This window comes from Pholcus phalangioides, unplaced genomic scaffold, assembly GCF_987345545.1.
Source record: "Pholcus phalangioides strain wild (caught in Gottingen) unplaced genomic scaffold, Ppha-v1.0 ptg000041l_1, whole genome shotgun sequence".
NCBI classification, from domain to species: Eukaryota; Metazoa; Arthropoda; class Arachnida; order Araneae; family Pholcidae; genus Pholcus; species Pholcus phalangioides.
Genome location: NW_028301627.1, coordinates 7,562,430 through 7,584,148, shown reverse-complemented (window position 1 = coordinate 7,584,148; position 21,719 = coordinate 7,562,430). Strand labels below are relative to the sequence as shown.

At 37.1% G+C, this 21,719-nt stretch overlaps 1 protein-coding gene across 7 annotated transcripts in view; it reads left to right on the top strand.

Annotated features, from left to right (window-relative positions):
- The window catches only part of LOC149065206 (cell adhesion molecule Dscam1-like), a 147,018-nt gene that overhangs the window by 15,033 nt on the left and 110,266 nt on the right, over positions 1 to 21,719 (top strand). Inside the window, exons 1-4 of one of the 7 annotated variants that reach the window (XM_089254516.1) lie at positions 2,221 to 2,347; positions 2,780 to 3,070; positions 5,298 to 5,417; positions 8,396 to 8,569. The exons of 2 other annotated variants lie outside the window; for them this stretch is intronic. In XM_089254516.1, coding sequence (XP_089110642.1) covers positions 2,266 to 2,347; positions 2,780 to 3,070; positions 5,298 to 5,417; positions 8,396 to 8,569 — 667 coding nt within the window. In that variant the 5' untranslated portion in view covers positions 2,221 to 2,265. Of the gene's footprint in view, positions 1 to 1,150; positions 1,271 to 1,473; positions 1,639 to 2,220; positions 2,348 to 2,779; positions 3,071 to 5,297; positions 5,418 to 8,395; positions 8,570 to 8,909; positions 9,045 to 11,299; positions 11,579 to 13,979; positions 14,100 to 14,195; positions 14,385 to 14,697; positions 14,785 to 17,296; positions 17,579 to 17,663; positions 17,952 to 18,258; positions 18,348 to 21,285; positions 21,685 to 21,719 lie in introns of those variants that run through there. 4 more of the 7 variants (XM_089254515.1, XM_089254526.1, XM_089254524.1 and 1 more) reach the window with 4 other exon arrangements.

The following is a 21,719-nucleotide window of genomic DNA, read 5'->3' as shown; positions in this document are numbered from 1 at the left end:
TTACGTGCCATATTTTACCCCATTGAAGATCCTAGTTTGCCGTATTTTTCTCAAAGAAATATGGTCATCTGATCATTATTTCGTGAAATATATTATGTTTACTGCGATCTGTAGTATATATAGTCTTTTATTGCCCCCATCCTTCAGCCATTTAAGAAGTACAGTAATTATAAAAAACTGCATTTAAGGCAATAATTTTCACTTTTTGACAAAATTTAGTTAGTAATATCCCGTATTTACGATCTGAATTTCCCGCATTTTCCTCGATGACGTTTTGTGAACTTATATATGAAAGCATACTTTCAATTTAACGCATGTGGATATTACTGATACATGAATTACAGCGGTTGAACCAGACGTGGTCCGCGGACCATAGGTTGAGAAACACTGCTCTAAATAATTCTTGAACCATTGATATTGTTAATTCTACGAGAGTTTACTGTCCTCATATATGTTCCAAGAGGTTTGTCTAAAAAATGTGTTTGTAAATTCAAAGAATCCCTAGAACATGTAAATAACTTCAAGGATTCCATATAACATGTAATTTATTTTCAAGAGGTCCCTGCAAGTGCAAAAGATTGAGAAACGCTGATATACTTGTACGTATTTAGTGTAATAGATCAGACACATGTAGTTAATTGTTATTTAATCAAGAGTGTAAAGGGATTTTCTACCATAGAAAAGTAGAGAAGTTGGAAAATCTGGCTTTTATTTCCTTGAACACTGTCACACCCATGTTAGTCTCTGCACATGACTCCGAAACAACTTTTAGAGGCTTTATAAGCAGCATTGAATTTCAATAATATGCACTATATTTCGATTAACATGATTACAACATCACCAGAAACTTGAAGAAATTAAAATATAATTAGCGTATGGATCCCTAGTAAACTTGGGAATTGTGAAAACAAAAGAAAAAATGCACGCATGTGACATGTGTTAAAAGTGTTATCACATGCAATTTGGTCCAGCTGGTGTTTTTCCAGATGTTTCGCGATGTTAATTTCCAGCTAGTCGGAATTTAACAAAACGATAGAGAATTTTTCCTATTGATGTTACAATAAATGTGTGCCTCTGAATCAAGGTGTATTTGTGATACATATGTATTGCTATCATGTCAGATAACTTGACATGCGTCTCTTTCCATCAGTTCCACCGTCTTGGAGACTTCCTCCGGAGGACACTGAAATCATCAGTGGAGAGACAGCCATCGTGAGTTGTGCAGGTAATGGTAAACCGACGCCAACTACGAGCTGGACTAAGTCAACAGGTAAAAAAACAACAACAACACCCACTATACACCAACGTAAACCCATGGCGCTATCTATCGTCGCACCCAAGAAATAATCAATCACATAGTAAGACACCGATGGATGGCGCCATGGGTATGATGTTCAGAATAATCCTTAACTGAATATAATTTTGAGATTATACTTGGAATTCTATCTGTTATGATTCTTTGTGCCATTAAAGGATCCAAATTGGAGACGTTGTCACAAGGACAAAGCGTGACGCTTTTCTCGAACGGGAGCGTAGTTATCGCTGACGCCAATAAGATGCACGATGGGTTGTACCATTGCAGGATATCGAATGGCGTCGGAGAAGATCTCGCCAAATCAGTCAGTGTCAAAGTGATTGGTGAGTCCATGACAACGTACAGTTTGATATGTATGCATGTAATTCCGATAGGCCCATCTCTTAATTGCATTTATTTTCATGCTTATCCATTTGTGTTCAGTTTTATATCAAGAGAAGAGAAACGAAGGACATGTCATGAATCATGCCCGTATCATTATGCCTATGAATTTATTGCACATGGTGATGTCACGGGTATATTCAAGTCGAAAATTCTAATTTTCCAGATGAGAAATGGTATATTTAGGTTTTGGTGAGATTCATGTTACTGTATATGCATCGTGTTACTATATATATGCATCATGTTATTTCATTCAAAGCTAGATGGCGCGGTCGTCAATGAAGCGTCTTCCTCGAATTTTCATTCATAAATCCATGCTTAGCTCATTTGGTATTTTGCTGATTTATGTGTAAAATTCTGTCTTTTAGATGAAAATGGATACTTGGGTTTCTATGCTTCGGGTTATACTTCTTATTAGTTTTTTAATTCACAGCAAGATGGCGCTGACATCGACGAAGCGTCTTCCTTGGCGGTTGTACTCCCCATTGTGTATAATAATAATAATAGAATAGCGTTCTTTAACAACATTATCGACGGACAATTAGGCTGTGAGTGTTTTTCCCAGCAACATGGTTATCACCCGATATAGGATAATTCTATTGATGGCTATGATACTGAAGAATGCACCATGGTGCTCCAGTGGACCTTCAGGTAAGAGTTTCATTCTTCCATCCGTTATTTTAATGCAGTGAATGAATATCAAAATGTTTTATGCATTTCGAAAGAGTGATGTTTGAACTATAAATGCATTCCTTGAGAATAAACTGACAGTAATTAATGATATACACCCGGCCCTGACATGATTTGGAAAAGGTCTGACCGGGCTCGGTCCAGTTCGGTGGCGAGGTGAATTTCATTATTTTTTGTGCTATGGTTCCCATTAAAAATCACAGGCTACTGCTCGACTATAGAATATGGAAGCACTAAACTCACTATCATCATTCCATCTGTGTATTTAATGGATTCTTTCGTTTTCGAAATTCATTGTTAATGAATTTCATTATATTATTGAGTGATAATTGGTGATTGGAATAATAATGACCAGTGATGAGACTGATGCAATGTTTTTAATGACCCCTACAGATGACGTGCTTCTAAGAGTTCAGCCATTCATGTTCTCGGGAGCGTCGGTGGTTGGTCAGAGATTGACTACAGTGTGCGCCACGAATAAAGTCGAGGATGGAATGCGATTCAAGTGGCTCAAAGATGGACGCGAGGTCGCCAAGAATCCGAGGATCAACCTCGTCAACTTACCCGAAATGTCGACATTGGTCATAGATCCCCTGGCTGAAAACGACAGTGGTAATTACACTTGCGTCGTGGCTACCGGAAGAGGGGCTTCGGACAGATATTCTGCTGAACTGAATGTACTCAGTAAGTATGGCATAATAATGTTTATTTGACCCACCATCAATTCGAAACACAGGGTGGACCATACATCCCTCACACATGTTCAAAAATTGACAAACGTAAAATCATTCCATTGATTTATAAGAGTGTTGTGTGCAATGAAATCTTTTTTACGTGTAGATGCCGTTGTCCTCTAAGACAATAAGAAATGTGAATAAAAGCAACAAAAATTTTATACTAATGGTTAAATTACATGTTAAAAAGTTCAAAACGTCTTTTATACCTACCAGTACCACATTTCATAGGAGTTTGGCAAGCACCCTTTTCGCTTGAGTAACATGTAAACGTTTTATTCCAGGCATTTGCAGGATAACGTAGATTGATGTGAACTCGATTACGTGAGCGATTCTTATCTTCAGGAGTTCATGGTTAGTGAAAGGTCACTAACAGTAAAGCGCTATCTACATAGATGCATGCAATTTTGAGAATTTTTTTTTTGGCTCTTCAAAAACAATTTCGTGGCCGTGACAAACATTTTACCGCAAACCAGACCCACATCAATCACTGCAACACAGTTACTGCTTATATTATCTTGGTATCATTACATGCTTACCCATGATAGTGAATAATAGGGTGGATCGAAAAGTATAGGAAATTTTTTTTTTCGAAATTACTTTTTGTTAGGGTTGTGTCTTTGGGTGTATTAGTTTGTATAATTTTTTTTATTGAAATCCATTCATATCTTCCGGTGCCCCAAGCGCCCCAAAAATAGTTAAAAATTCACACTTCTATGAAAATGTATTAAAAATTGTAAATTAATGAAAAATGTTTATCAATTTTGCAGAGTATTCAGGTATTAAAGTATAAACTTATAAATAATAATAATTTTATAATAATACATGAAGCATAAATTTAAAAATCAAAGCAATAAATCATAAAACGTATAAAAATTTAACTTATAATTGTATTAATTTGAAGATTTACATATTTCTAAATGTTTTAATGCTTTTTGGTATGTTTGATACGGCTTCTTGATCTTATCCTATTCAATATGAAGCCGTGTCTCTTCTCTTCTCCACACACACTTTCCGACGCCTCAGACACTAGGCGAATGCATCTTTCAACTGCTTGGGTATATCATGGATATTTCCACCTTTCCTTCCAACTTTTACTGTACTAAATAATATTTTATACTTTTAATAATAAACAATAAATGATTTTTCATTTTCTGCTTGTACTATTTTTCTCTGTGAAATCGATTATTTAACTAATTTTTTTATTAAAAATTTGCATAAAAATCGATTTTTGGCAAATATTTAAGTGTCTTGGGGCACCGGAAGAAATTAATTGAAGTTGAAAAAATTTTGCATTTATGATAGTATGCTTAAAAGACAACTTTTGCACCCCAAGCAGATTGTTTTATACACATTTCGATTTTCCGATCCACCCTAGTAAATAATATCCATACGACTGGCTTTTGGCAAGCTTTCCATCCTAATAATAAAATTCCTCAAAGTCTACCGGTGAGTGAATCAATTCCCGGAGTGGACCCGTGCGGTCCCACCGGTTGCCAAAGCAGGAGTAATGAATAAAAATAATTGCAGAAAAATGTAGAAAATTTTTTTTTTCTGCGTTTCATTCAAAATTTGGATATAATTGAATGAACTAATTTGCAAAAGAAGCAATAATTTTTGATGCAATTGCATCTACTAGCTGGGAATCGGAAAAAAAAGAGGATATGTATCAGTTTATAAAAAAAGTGGAGCCCAGGGTAAAATTTTAATGATTAAACTGCCTGTTTTCCCTCCGTATCACTTGTGGTCGACACAAGTCTCGGGTCATTTTATTGGTGCTATTTATGCACCAGAGTGTTGTCCGCGGCACTGCAGCTGACCATTATGTTGGCCTTTGAACAGCGAGAAGTTGGCTACCACTGTTGAATCGGGTATATCAGCAAGTATGGGTATATTATGGTACGGGTGATCTTGCAATGATGGGCATAGAAATTGTCCATCACACGAAAAAAGTTGATTCCCCCATCCCAGACTCAACTGCTGTATATTGTCTGTATGTATGTTTCTATTCCGATTTAAGACTGCATTTGTAAGTTTCTGTCATGGTTGTGAATACATCTAGACCTAGTATGATTTTGTTCAACGCATTTTCACTTCTCGTGGTCTGGCTGAGTAATGATTAGTGCTTCCTCAACACAATACATTGTTGTTTAATCATGTTTTTTTCCCCCAATTAGTTCCACCGACTTGGACCCACAGACCGAAAGACGTCGAAATCGTGAGCGGAGAAAGTCTTGCCGTTGACTGTTCGGGGAACGGAAAGCCAGCTCCGAGTCACTCGTGGATCAAAATAACTGGTGAGATCATGTAAAAATCTTGGACTTGTTTGAATATTTTAAAACGCGGGAAGTTATTCGAAGAGGATTTCTCGTCACTTAATTTTTTTTTCTGAACTTTGATACGTGAATACGAATCGTCTTTCCCACTAAGCTTGCACAGACCCACTAAATTCCAAAAGTAAATTAATTTTTGTCGAATCAGCATTTGCTCACAGATGATTCGACAGATAGTAGCGCCTGCTGACAAATACATCTCCAGACTAGGATGTAATACAAGGAGGTTATATAATCCCCATTCGTTATTCATTCCTCCATGGCTGCACCATATTCAGGATAAAGCTATAGAACTATCTAGAGTAATAATCACCCAATTTTTATATTCTCCGTATTTTCTCTAAGTGAAAAACAAAAATCAAACAGGTTTTTAAATTTTGAAGTTTTAAAAATTTCTTCCATAGATATCAAGGAAACATTTATTTTCTGGTTATTATGCTGAGGTGAACTCGGAAAGAAAAGCCATCTTTGTCTCCGCCGGGACTCGAACCCAGGCCCTCTTGCATACCGGGCACAAGAATACTACCATCTACACCACTGGAGACACGACCCCGACTTCCTTATTTCACGCACTGTGGCGTGAGGCGTTGAAGTAGAGACATTAGTAGCCTCTCTTAACTCCAGGAAATTGCCCCCAGGTGGGACGGTCTAGAGAGAGACAGATGGATTCTTCCATAGAGTTTCGATGAAACTCAATCTTCAAGCAACGTAGTTCCCTCACATGCCATTGTAAACCGGTATGAAAATATAAGTTCTGATCTGGCGTTTTCAAATACTTAGCAACAAATATCCACTTCTTATCAATATTGTTCCTTTGGCTAGACATTGTACAGAAGAAACTTAATTAGAATTATGTAGGTTCATCTATAGGAGCATTGATAGAAATACGGGAACTGCTGCTGTATTTTTGGACATCTCAAAAGCATTTGCAAATATCGATCACCAGACCTCTTTCTTTCTTAATAAATTACCTAAATCTGGCGGTAGCGGTACTATTCATATGTTGTAATGAATCCAGACTTTTGTTTCTATATTGTTTTCTATGGGTTTTTGAAAAATGTCTGCCCTTCAAAGGGTTAAATAATGAAAGGAGTTGGGAAAAAAACAACTAAAAAACCCCATTCTATTGCCTGTATGACCATAACCAAACCAGTTCTTCAGGGTTATATTTTTGCCGAAACTTTTTGTTAGTTTTATTAGAAATTTTAGTTCTACTTCTGTGATTATTTAAATTTTCTTAAACCACGATTTACTTATTCTTATAATTATCAACTACTGATTTAATACTAACGATATGGAATTGAATACTTCAGGAAAATACAATTTATTCAAATTAGCTTGAGTATACAATTGCAACTCAGATTACAAACTCAAATCACATACCACAGATTGGTCAAGACTGCCCTGATATAAAAAGAGTCCCTTCCTTTTTTGAAATATATGGGAATTCAAATACAGATACAAAGGCCACAACAGACAAAATGCCCCATTAGGCGGCTGAAAAAATTCGCCTATAAAAAAATAAGGATGTAGAATGTATATCTGAACGATATCAAAAATACAGCAACCCATTAAGAGCAGTAAAAAAACCACTAATTATGGTAAATATACTGCCCATATAAAAAATAATGCTTGTCTTATTCAAAGTATGGGAGACTTCACGATTTATCTCAATATGTTATCGTATTCCTTTTGAAACGTGTCGATTGTGTTTGAATTCACGACTTCCGGAGATAAGCTATACCATTTATTCACAACCCATTAGAGAAAAATTCCCTGCGACACACTACAACCTAGAATTGTCCCTTACCAATTGATACTACTTTACCGCACACCACAACACCGGTCATATATCGCCGTACGGCAATTTCCTATCAAAGGCGTTGGGTGGGAAATGAAAGCTCTATCCATCGGTGGTCGCCCCAGGCTCGGTAGGTAAAGAACTTGCTTCTAACGTTCTATGCCCGGATTCGAACTCACGGAACTTGATGGTAACCTTCACAGTGGAAGACGAGCATCTTTCCACGGTGTCACTCGGACGCAATCAATTGATACTGGTGTCCCCTTGTCGAAGCAGTTGATTGACGATGCATTACTCATGGTCCATCTGCTACCTATCCATCCCATTGAGAATTTCAAACACTTCCATACACATCTGCCTGACACCTGCACTATTCCAATGTAAACATTTCTAAAAAACCAAGTCTTTCTTCATATTTTAACCCCCCCCCCCTCCCCCAGTGCCATCAAGAGCACGAGTGGCTCTTCTCTGCACCTCCTTGGACCAAATCAATGTCTTTCTGTAAGTATGGTCTCCAAAACCTTATGGCATACTTCAGTTCTAAATGAACCGAGGATCAACTTTAGGAGAACGCGAAGAGACCTTTTTGAGAATGAAATCGAGCATTTTATTCGACTCTTTGGCCACCGCTGAACAAAGTTCAGAAAACCTAAGCCACTCATCAATAAGAATATCCAGGTCGGTGGTTCTAGTTGCATCCGGAATAATAACACCTTTCAACTCGTAAGTGAAACGTGGGTTAATTCTCAGGTGAAATCACAAAATACATATCTTAAACTGCATTTCCTGCAGAAAAAACTTAGATAGTTTCTCTAAATCTGCAGAGAGTTGATATTTTATATCTCTTTTTCAGATTTTGAGTGGATACAGTACTGCTAGTACTTAATATACGGTACTAGCAGTACTGTATAATTATAATAGTTGTCGACAGCAAAGATGCCGCTGATCCTGATCTAACATAATACAGACAAACCTTTACCATTGGCTGAATTTTGTAACATGCGAAATTACGACGAATGCAGTCGAAAAGCATAAAAAACTATTCATAGAAAACCACAGAAAAATATAGCCCTAACAAAAATGTCCATATACTATCAGGCATCTCGTTTTTGTTATTCATTGCTGTCACCTCTCCCAACAGATGGTAAGGAGAACATCCTCGAAGAGTCTCCTTCATCGAAGGACGTCAACGTCCTCAGGAACGGGACGCTGTCGATAGGCATCGCCCTGAAGGTCCACGGAGGGCTGTACAAATGCACAGTCACTAACGGAGTAGGTAACCAACTGCAGGAAACCATCAACGTTAAAGTCATAGGTGAGTTTTTCAATTTTACAAGAAATTCTCAGATTTTGGTGAATTCGATTCATGCTCGAGAGCAGTAAACACTAATTGCTGAATGTCATGTGGTCTGAAGAAAGTGATATGGTCAAGATAAATGTCAATGCATACTGAATTTTCCTGAATGATTCTTTCTGAAATTCGCACTTTTCCTTTGATGTTTAGTGCGTAATAATTCATTGTAGATTTTATATGGTACTTAATATACAAGTTCTCGCGACACGCACTAGAGGGCGCTGGATGTCCATACAGCTCTGTGAATTTCCTGAATGAAGTGATGATGTTTCGTCGAGATTAACTTGTTTTTTTCAGTCGGATCCGCGGCAGGACCTGGCATCTACGTGTGTATATGAAGCTTATTTTCCCATCATGGAATCACGAAAGATTGCGATAATAAGAAAAGTTTCGACCTGTTTGGTGTTGTTCATGCTCCTGCCATCAATCATAAATGGTGAGTATGACTTGCACATTTCTGATCATATTTGCATGCATGGCACATGATTTGAGAATCTATGCGCCTGATAGAGGAAGCGATACTGAACATGATCGATCTATTTTATGGTAGTAAATCTTTGATTTCTCGACATTATCATGTGGTATGGAAAAAATTATTTGAGAATCATACATAGTTCTACCTCTGCGTACACAGGTCTACAGAAAAATACTGATTTTTATGTTATTTTCAGTACCGATTCCAAAAATAAGATGAATGTATTTCTATCGCACAGTTTTTTCACAGAACAATTTCATACTTTGGGGGAAAATAACTTAAATCAAAATATTTTGACATTTTTATTTTACCACCTCATAGATACATACTTTACATTTATATCCAAACTCTGTCATTATAATGATACTCGTATAGGTCCTAAAATCACTGAAATATCTTCGGCAATGGTTTTCTACATTTATCTATAAAGCACAGTTTCAATGTAATTTGTGTGATGCTTATGTATTACTTCTGAAATTTAATTTTCCCTTTATCTCAAAAACTAGACCCGATCAATATTTTTGGGCAATTTTGGAATCGACTCTGACAATTTTTGGAATCAGCACCATTGTAAAGTCACATTGAAATCACTGAAATATTTCTGTCATTAAAATCAGTGGCGAGTCGTGATCAGTTCAAGATTTTTCATAGGTATTCAGTTCATTTAAAAGAATGCTAACAGATACAGAAGCACACCTATTTCCATCATGTAGTAGTACTTATAAGACTTCTTTTTGATGAATCAATAATTAATTTGATGATTATAAATTTTTAATAATTACGATTATTCAAATTCTATAAATATGTTCATACGAGTTCATACAAATGATGTTACGTTTGCTCTTCATTGTACAAAATCCGTACGCATTAGACTTGTGGTAAAACTGTACGTGATGGATTCCTTTATTATTTTTATTGTTTCATTTTAATCATTTTTCCAGTAAACAGCATCCAAAAAAACTAAAAAAAATACTATTTTTAAGGAAGTTTTTCGATGGCAGACCTGTGTTATTTATTACTGTTTTCTTCACTACTTATACAGTACTTCATGTGCAGCAAAATAGAAACGCCGCCGTGTATTTCACACTAGAATAACATTATACGAAATAACGAAACATACGCTAATGGAAGAATTATAATTATTGGCAATGGCTCTCTCTTGGCTGTAAAAATCACAAACTATTATGTATTTTTGAAAAACTTACCTGGGCATTTGCAACGTAACACAAAACAAATTAGCTTATTTTACTATATTCTCGGAAATCAATTTTTTTTGGAAAAAATGGCTTATTAATAAAGTCAGGAACTATTGTTACGGCAATAAACGAGATTTAATTTGATATCAATGATCTCATTTGAGGTTTTTCTACCTAAAAATTCCTTATAATTCAGTTATTAACTTTGTATTTCCTTTTTCTTTCTGTATGTCTTACAATGTCCACAGTTGACATTTTAGCAGTTAAAATGATCTTAACATCACGGGCGGAGATATGCAAAGGGGGAGGTGAGCAGCATCAAAGGCGACGTCGGCTGATTTTATGTATGTGCGTATATGTGAACTGACATCATCATCATGTATCATGTCCCCCCCAGCAATAATCATCATCGTCACCTCGCCCCCCCCCCCAGACTTTCATGTCCATCTCTGCATACGCTTAGAATCATAATTTATAAGAGAAACTTCATGCACCCATTATTATTTTGAGCGCGGAAGTTTTGACATTCCTCTAGTTTTGTTGAAATTCAAAAATAAAACAAACTTAAGTCTGATTTTTGTTTTATAGTATATGTATTTATGTAAAAAATTTGGTTAATTTTTACACAGTTTAATTTATCCTTACTAATTTACTACTCATAGGAGGAGATAGAATTGAATGTCTGGGGGGGGGGTGCGAAGATGATGATTATTTCAGTTGATATATACGGATATACATTAGATCAGTCGGCCCCAACCTTTGAGACTGGGAGAGGGGCAATTTGCCCCCCATGCTTCTCGTATTTCCACCCATGTTTATACTGGAGCGCGCAAACACACACACACACACACACCAATACTAAAAATAATGGATAATCAATATTTGACGCACAAAACTAAATGGAAATATTTCAGAATTAATTTAATTTTTCAACATGTTGACTTGAATTTATATTAGGTTGTGCTTTTCATTAGGTTCAGGTTATTTTTCTGATTTATTTCCAAATCGTTATGGTTATAGCTCAATGGAAAATAAGACCGTATTCGTTTCCGGCGAACGTCGTGGTCGGAGAACGGGTGTCGACGGTCTGCACGACCACAGGCGGCAAGATGCTGAAGTTCGAATGGTTGAGGAACAACCGGCCAGTGTCCGACCATAGCCATATCAAAATAACTACGGCTAATGACGTGTCGAACATCATTATTGAACAGGTATCTGAACTAGACTCCGGCAACTACACGTGTGTCGTGAGCTCGGAATCTCACCAGGACTCGTTCGGAGCACCTCTAGTGGTATTAGGTGAGTCAACAGGCAATTTTTTTTTCATCACAATACCGTCGACGTTCGTTATAACGACTCCTCTCATTCCGACGGACGCTATATTGAGAGGTCGTTATATCGAAAGTTTGACAAAAAAACATTTTAGGAATATTAATATTTGGCCGGAATAAAATATTGTATTATGCTTTTTGTTATAGTGTAAAATCAGGTTAGCAAATTATATATTAAAAGTAAAATAATTAATCACATGCATGCTCCTCTGTAATAATTTCTCTAATACAAACTGTCAAGGTCAAACATAACTTTGGCAAACGAAGAACACGGAGTTTGATCATTTCTTTGAAGAAAAGAGTCAGGACAGAGCTGAATTTGGACGTTGTATCCGACTGAATGGTCTTTGTGAGGTCCTTATATAGGAAGAAAATGTGACATGATATGTAAACGGCCACAATAATGCATGATCGTTATAACAAGTGTTAACACTGTATTCAGAGTTTTTTCTAATTCAAATTTATTTCACGCATTTTATTGCAACTCAAATGGTATGTACCATTTGCCTTTGTTTACTTCGTTGACCCATTTCTCGCCATGTCTGTGTTTAGGGCTAAAGGCCCAAGTTGAATATTGGAGTTAGATCTCAACCTAGCAGGCTCATTTAGATTCCCTGCAGATGCAAATGGCAGTGAACTTCCCGCAGGAAAAGTCACACCAAAGTGATCTTTAAGTGAAGAGACGAAAACTTGGATGGGGTGAGTGGTCGGGGGAAAGCAAAGGTTGAATTCGGCGACCACAGTGTCCGACTTACCTGCTTACCGTTATCATAAATAGGACCGTATATGCACCTACATTGTGAGTTTCCCGAGTAACCTACAACACAATACGTTCATGTTGGACACCATTGTAGGGATGAGCCCTAAAAAGAGCTGAATTTTGGCGGTAAGTTGTGTTTGCAACCAATTGACGCTGCTAAACGATCGCACAACGGGCGAAGCTTCCTCGAAAGCGCCTAATTTTCATGGGGGGGGGGGAGACACGAGAACTTCTGAGTTTTCCAACTCATTGATGAGGTTTGTTTATGAAGCACCATCTTCGGTAGAGATGAGCATAGGCGGTGGTAGACTTGAAAGTCGGGGGGGGGGCATGACGATGATGTCAATTCATATATACGCAAATACATTAGATCAGTCGGCTTTACCTTTGACGCTCGGGGAAGGGGGCGGCGGCTATCACGTCAGGGTCAAAGCAACTTCGTCTGGATCCTGGCTGGCTCGTGTTTGCCGCACTTTCCTCCCCAGCGTGACCCAACCCGCAAGGGTAAAAGGCTTATATCCCGGGAGGGACAGAGCTTGGGTCATGTCTGGTCTGTCGGGGGGCGTATCGCCGCCCATGGAAATGAGGCACGGAAGGTACGAATAAATTTTGAAAGAATGAAAGCAAGGACAAGAAGTTTGAAAACTCATACGCAACATGGTTCCCATCCTGTGATACGTGACAAGCTATTCAGAGGTACGCGAAAACTAAACAGTGATGACGGGGAGTAAAAGAGTTGAGTAATAAAATGGTGAGTGGGAAAATTATTTATGGCGCAATATATATCATAAAGTGGTACACAAGCTGCCTTCGTATTTCTAGGAGTAAGCGCATCTTCCACGCATTTCTAGGAGTATGCAAGTTACCCTACTCACACATAACAAGCATTCATCCCATTTTTAAAAGAAGGCGAACTTTTATACCCGACGCATTGCTAAGAATATGCATTGCTAGGAGCATGCACACCTATCAAGCATTTATATGAATACGCAAGTATCTTACACCTTTCTACGAACTCACAGACCCTCCCCCCTACGCTTTTCTAAGAGAAGGTCCACCTGCCTCGCATTTCTATGAGCTCGCACACCTATCACGCATTTCTATGGATACGCAAACTAGATACGTATGAATCCACAACCCTGCGCATTTCCAAGAGTACGCAAACCTACCACGCAATAAAATGGATACGACAGCATCCTACGTATTTCCAAGATCACACATACACCACACATTTCTACGGATACGCAAGCCTACGACTCAACAAAACACGGACACTTACAGTTTACTTCTGTGAATACACAAGCCTTCAACGCCTTTCTAAGAAAAAACACAAGCCTCCTACGCATTTCTATGAGCACGCACACTTATCACGAATTTCTACGAATATGTGAGCCATCTACGCATTGCTAAGAGTACTATCCCGCTACATCTTTTGATGAGAGTGACATATTTGTTACGCATAAGAAACCGTTACTTGAATCTTAATGACAAATGAGAGTAACGCACCAGATGGCGCTATCAAGCATTAATTTCGTTTGCACTCTGAGTGTTTTCCATAGAAACAATTTTGTTGTTTGTATGAATTTATTAACTTGTCTTTATCCCGCAGTTCCTCCATCCTGGTCGAACGTTCCATCTGATAGAGAGGTGATGGCTGGAGAAAGTACTTCTCTTTCGTGCTTGGCTGTCGGCAAGCCTACACCAACGGCAGTCTGGTCCAAAGCGAATGGTAAGACACATAGCTGTCAAGTCGTAGTAGTCGAAAATGTCGTAAGCGGGACTCGTACTCTTACTTAATAAAAAAATTTTCTACCTTGATGTCTAGACCACGATGGGGCATTCTCTGTCATCCATCCATCGTCTGCTGAAACATCCGACGCTGCCAGGTTCACACTGAGCAACGGAACTCTGAAGATACACCAGGTAACGAAAACTGAAGAAGGTGTCTACAGATGCGAAGCCTCCAACGGCGTCGGTGAGACACTGACGAAAAGCGTCAACGTCAGAGTAATCGGTGAGAGACAAATGAGCACACCATTAAGAAATTATTATTATTTTTTTAATTGTAATTTGCTCGATTATTTCAGATCTTTTCAGCAGTCTTCTCTCGCTCGTGTTATTAATTCAAAAACAAGACACTACGTGGCGCTGTCGACCCGTGGATACAGAACCATTAGCGTCCTGTCTATGCTCGATGTACGTGCATAATATGGGGAGTTCGGTTGGTGACACTGTTGGGTTAACATTCGTTTTGTATGTTTATCTACTGCAAACAACTAAACAACTTGATCATTTTAGTTGAAACACTGCTTCTCGGAAAAAATCCATTAAAAAAACGGGACAAATGGATACTCCTTCCTACATCTTCTGGATTTGTCTACAAGTCAGCTTTCCGACACTATTTGCTGAATACGGTGAGTCATTTTCATTGATATTGTGCAGTATATACTATTGATTGATTGATAAAATACTTGGGCCCACATATGAAACATACTATAATACAGTAAAACCCCCTCTTAACGGACACCTCCTCAGCCGCGGCCAAATATAATAACTCTCCCTTGTATAATAAAAGTATGCATTTCCGAACCCTTTTTTTACGGATGAATTTTTTTGTCCCACCAGTGACGGAAAAAGAGGTTTTATATGATAATGTAATTCTCAGAAATGTACGAAATTCTGAGAAAATGTACAAATTTGATGTAAGAATATTTCACTGCTCGGTACTAAATTATGACATATGTACACATATCTGTTTTTAAAATGTTGACCAATTACAGTACTTGCATATAACTGTGGTGTTTGGTAGGAACATGATATCTCCAAAAAATGGTTTTTTGATCTAAAAGAAAGTCTTGCTAATTATAACTAATTGGAAGTGAGATAAATGCACAAACACGCGCGTACAGCTAAACAACATGCTGATGTATGATATTTTTATTTGTATTTGTGTGTATGCTTTATTTTTGATTTTTAAATCGCAATGAAAATGCTCATATCTAAAAAATGTGATTTTGGAGTTCCAAACACCACAGAAATATTTGAATGTCCCTATTATAAATGGGAATTATCATTACATACGATTCATTCTATTTTCGCATAACTATTTTTTTCAAATACTTCCAATGATTAGCTGATTGTAAATGGGGTTCTTTACATTTTGTGTTCCACGGACCTTTTGTGCCAATAAGATGAAGTCCACGTACCCTCTCTCCCCGTGCCACGCAGGGCTACAACTATGGTGGGGGACCCCGAGGGAGCGCAAATTCAATTCTAAAACCATTGCAAGGGGGCGCCAAAAATCGCGCTTGCTCCGGGTGACCAAGCATCTGGTTGCGGCTCTGATGCCATGAAATAAAGACCAAGGACCCCTTTAAAAATAATCAGTGTTTACCAGTATAATGAGTTAATCATTTGCATCCAAGCTCACGGACCTACAAAAAACCTCCCAAGCTCAAAGCTGTCCTTTCAAGATGTGGGGCGCGGTGAGAAAATAACAGCGCCCCCCCCCAACCCCCGATTATATTCTGTTGTAGACGGGAATCGTCACCCAAAAATTCACACATTATTATAAAATATATACGAATGCTAAAAAATACTTAGACAAAAAATATAGACAAAATTAAATGCGAATTAACAAAATCAAATTAATGATAATTTCGAAATGATGAAAATTTTATATTGATTTAAAGAAATAAATTCAAAACCAATTAAATTAGGAACTAATGAAACATTGTTTGAGAAATGAAAATTCAGAAACGATAAGCCAAAAACTATAATGAGTGAAAATGAAAATTCAAAATAAATTATGACAGTTATTTATTATAACAATTTATATTATAACAATTGATAAAATTCAAAATAAATGAAAGAAATAATTCCGGAATTGATGAAAATTCAGAATAAATGGAATAAATAATTTTAGATTAGATGAAAACTGAATTGATTGGTACAACTTCACTTCAGGGTGTGACGAGATATTTATAAATATTGGAACATGATAAGTCAGTGATTGTCCCGATCTGACTGAGGTTGGTTCTACGATTAAAACGAATGTACAGCAGGAATTCGGTGACAGTGTGGAATCCAAATTGTGATTCTTCGGCCCATAAGCTTCGTTATTATTTGCAACATAGATCGACAGGGTCTAGTGAATAGACATGATCAACCAACAAATTAATTACTGCCGAACCATTGAAAACATAAATAGCGCATTTCAAATTCCATCTACAAAAACAATAAAAAAAGTCGTATTTCGCAGGAAATAAATACAGAATTGATACTTATTGATATACAGGGTGTCCTATAAATTCGTAAATATTTTAAAAATTCATAAAAATTGAAGGAATTGGTATATTTGAATGCGGTTTGCGAAAAAAAGTAATTCTCACGAAGGGGACATTTTTTTTGGTTGCGAAAAAAATTTAGTTCAAATTTTATCGGTAGAAGACCAGGAAAACAATATCGACAGGAGATATTGGGTAAAGAGATTTAACCTTTTTTCAATCTCTTCTGTGCCGAAAACGTTCGTGAAGGCTCAGCCGAGGATTCGCGGCTGAGATATAACAACTTCACCAATAGTGCTTCATTCACCAATGTCAGCATCGCGATGAAAACCTTATATGAATGCCAGTTACAGGAAAATTCAGAAATCAGCTATCAATTGTACACCCTGCATTTTATAGGACTCTGATTTTCATATTTCTAGTTATTTGCTTTCGTGCAGAAAACCCCCAGCAACAAAAATCCCAACTATTTTTTTCTTTCTGTTCCAATCAAAAATGCCCCAACGTGAGAATAACTTTTTCGCAAACCGCATTCGAATATACTAATTCCTTCAATTTTTATGCATTTTTTAAATAATTACCGATTTATGGAACACCCTGTATTTGACTGCATATCACAACACTGAATTGAACGTTCCAGGTGAATGGAAGATTCAGCCGTTCATATTTCCGCCGGGACTGACGCCGGGCACGAGAGTAAATACAGTTTGTTCGACGACGACCGGAAAAAACCTGCAATTGGAATGGCTGAAAAACGGCAAGAAAATCGAAACTTCGGCAAGAGTGAGCGTCAAGAACCATCCGGATTATTCCATGATCTGGATCGAACCCGTCAGAGAAGACGACGACGCGAATTACACTTGCGTCGCTTCTTCGTCCTCCGGGATCACCGACAGCTTCACGGCGCAGCTCTCCGTATCCGGTAAAAATATGTCCTACGCACACCATAATCTTTATTAAAATCACTATTCTTGATGGCAAATAACATCTCGTGCTCATTATTTCAGTGCCGCCATCGTGGAAAAGCAAACCCAGAGACACAGAAGTGGTCAGTGGCGAACGGGTCAGCGTCGATTGTTCGGGTCAAGGTAAACCTCCACCTTCACAAAAGTGGGTTAAAATAGGTGGTTCGATTCCGGGCAGCGTCAGCGCTGACCACGATGACGTCGTGTTTCAACAGAATGGTACCCTGATCATAAATGCCGTTCAGAAACAACACGAAGGGCTCTACGAATGTCTGTTGTCAAATGGTGTCGGCAATAACCTGACTCAGACCATCGGCATCAAGGTGATCGGTGAGTGACTCAAAGCAACATATGCATCAAAAATAAATAATTTCGATAGTTACGATGATAAGTAATTAATAAATAACTTGATAATATTTCAGTTGGTTAAACGCTTCCTTTTTTTCAGCTGTTTTTATACTATGTATGTTTCGCGATTCTTTCCAAGTGATTAGTTCATCCCATCACCAAAAGAGGGCGGTGCAGGTCCATCTGATATTCGCGAACGTCTTGTAAAAATTAGAGAGTCGAGGGTATGTGTATATTATCTTCAGTATACATGCACGTACGGTGTGTTTTGGATGGATAAGTTGAATTGCAACCATCAAGTCCGGATTTGTGTTGGTTATTTGGAAAATATGAAGAGATTGATGATTCTCATGGTCATCCTGCTGCCCGAAATTAAAGGTGAGTTCAGTTTTGAGCATACATCATATACTAATTAGTTTGCAACTAATAATTTAAATGCAATTTTACATGATCAACGCATCGGCTTTATTGATCCTTAATATTATTGTTCAGACAAGTTGATGACATTGATGACTTAATATTTTTTATATTCTTATTATTTTCTGATAAAATGATCATTATGTGATTCTTCAATTATTATCTTTTTCAATTAAACCCTTATTTTTCAGAAAAATATGAAATTAATATTTTTTATAGTAGTTAATACTGGATAAATTTAAGAATTTGATAACGTTCGATTATATATGAAATACCGATAACCATCGATAACCAGTCTGTTCTCATAGTCCCCGTATAATCCTGATTTTAATGTATCACGTTAAAATGTTTGAATCGATTATAGAATCTATATAAGCAAAAAAAAAAAACAATAGTCACTTTTATATCATTATCTTACATTTCTCATTGTTATAAAGTAGAATTGATTATATGATTTGAAATCAAAGAAGAAATGCATTGATTTGTTATATTCGGATGATATAATCGATAAATTCTGCAATTCAAGCACAAAACTAATTTTTTTAAATCATATAATGCTGAAAATTATAATACATATGTCACCCCGTAGACTGGTAAATCTTACCGGCAGAACCTAGGATTTACCGAAGCGAACTGATAGAAGCCAGGAATGTAAACAATTATAATTATATTATTAATTAATAATTTTTTTTTGTAAGACGTGCTCCATCACCCAGAGAATGCAGAATGAACTAGTAATTTGAATTAATATGAAATTAATTTATAATAACAATAAGTATATACTATCAAGTTTCACGAATACTAAGGCAACAACAGGCAAATTGCCCCACGATGTGGCTGAAAAAGGCACCCACAAAAAATATGGATGCAAATGTAACAGAAAAAAGGGATAAGTTAGTGATGCTAATTTACAGCAGATTTGTTAAAATGCTCACTAGTTTACCGGACAAACGAAATCACCCCAAAAACAAAGAGGACTTTCACGGACTCATTTGCCAATTGATTTAGTGAAAGCTGAAAAAATGGAACGCTCAGAAGCAATTTTGTTTTAATTTCTTCCAGTTTCACAAAGATACAACGGTCTCCGGACTTTTCCCATTATCCTGTTAAATGTTATTCTGTGTATACTTTCAAACATTTAATATTAATTAAAGAATTATCCTGTCTATAACTTACTTCAAATTCTTTAATTCTCTTTTCCACATTTTACTGGTGAACCATTCATCCTAGACAGAGGCATACTTCGAATTAGAAAAAAAGTATCTAAATAATGTGTAGAACTTATACGTCATTCATGTTGCAAGGTACAATGTAAGTAGAACACCCCACTTTATGAATGTGCAATTTTTTTGGGTGACTAAAGAAAAATGGTCTTTACGTTGTTTTCCAGAAGCATGTGATACACTGGAATACACATGAAATAAATTGATATTTTTTTCTTAATTCTGGTTAATATTTTTGGTTTTCTTATATTTTTGTTGTTCAAGTATTACCATTCGCTGATACCGGTTATCCACTCAGATATTAATTTTTATAGAGAAAATGTTAAATTTCGTGAAATCTCCTTGATCTCTTGATTCACGTAAAGCGTCATCCGTTTCATGTATACTATATTAAGAACTGAACTATTCAATGGATGAAGAGAAAGAGTACAACAAATTTGAGATGCGTTTCTCTTCATCATTAAAATATAGCTAATATAACGTACGTAAATGCAACTTTTGATCAATAATTTTTAACACCCTGTATAAATTATACAGAATGTATCATTATATACTATGAAACTGACGGCTCAGTAGACTTTGAACTTCCCAATGTAGTGACAAAATGTTAGCTTTAGTACGCTTACGGCAATATCAGTTTAAGAACCCAACAAAAACACGCTCCACAGCTTTGAGAACAGGGATTTTTAACATTTTGTGTTCGACGGACACTTTGTGCCAATTAGACAAAGACCTCCTTCGACAGTAACATGAATTCAACGCACTTTATTCATAGAATAGTATTCAGCACATAATGTTTCAACAGCCATTTAGCTCTTATATCATCCAAGCTCACGGACCCACCCTGAAACCTCACTAAGGGGTTCGTGGGGCCCCTGGTCAAGAGCCGCCGTGTTTTAGGATTACCTATCATTAGAATAGATTGGTAAAATATATGATTAATGTCCGATATATCAGCTATGTACATCGATACAAGTACAAATATCTGCATTTGTATTTCAATCGACGTACAAACATTTGCATTTGTAATTACCATCAAACAAATGGGCAAAAGTCGGTGACTCCATTCAGGGCCGTGTCAGCACTAACCACGATGACATCGTATTTCAACCGAATGGCAATCTGTTCATAAATGCCGTTCACAAACAACACGAAGGTCTCTATGAATCTCTTCTGTCCAATGGTATCGGCAATAACTTGATTCACACCATTGGCATCAAAGTAATCGGTGATGTCCATCAATTGAGCAAACCTAAGCATGGTCTTTCTCGCTAAGCCTTCATTTGAAGTCTATATAATGAGCAATTTTTTAAGCATAATGGACAACATATAGCACGCGTCCTGTGGGAAAGAATAACCATCTTGACAAATATGATGGAAGTGATACGTCACAGATGTTATGAGGTTATGGCGATATCGCATTAAATATTAAAAATATCAATGTGTTGCGTTAATTATAAATACGTATTTGCATTTCTGAATTTGGGTGAGGAAAAATATTCTTGTCTTGATAATTCAAGTGCTACTGTATGTCTTGATGGTAGCTTTCAAGCTTTCTCTATTATGAATATTTACAAATATTCTCTATTTCATTTCTTAGTTGTAGATAATTAGCAGAAATGTTACCACAATTGAATTCAGAATCTTATCGATTATACTGTATTATTTTTTTCCAGCTCAATGGAAAGTTCGACAATTTTCGTTCCCTTCGGATACTGTGACAGGTGAAAGAGTGTCTACGTCTTGCACGACCAGCGGTGGTAAAGACGTCAAGTTCCACTGGACGAAGGACAACAGACCTGTGTCGGATTTTAGTCACGTTAGGGTCTACACCACTAATGACGTCTCGACAATCGTGATCGAACCCGTGTCCGAATCGGACAGTGGAAATTACACTTGTGTCGCTAGCTCTGATTCCCATTCGGACGCTTTCACGGCAACGCTTATCGTTTTAGTTCCACCCTCATGGACAACTTTCCCATCCGATAAAGAGGTGATGTCTTCCGAGTCGGTGTCTCTGCCATGTTATGCTTATGGAAAACCCGATCCAATTATAACATGGTACAAGAGGAACGGTTGGTAGCTTTGTTCATGTCCATAATTCAGATTT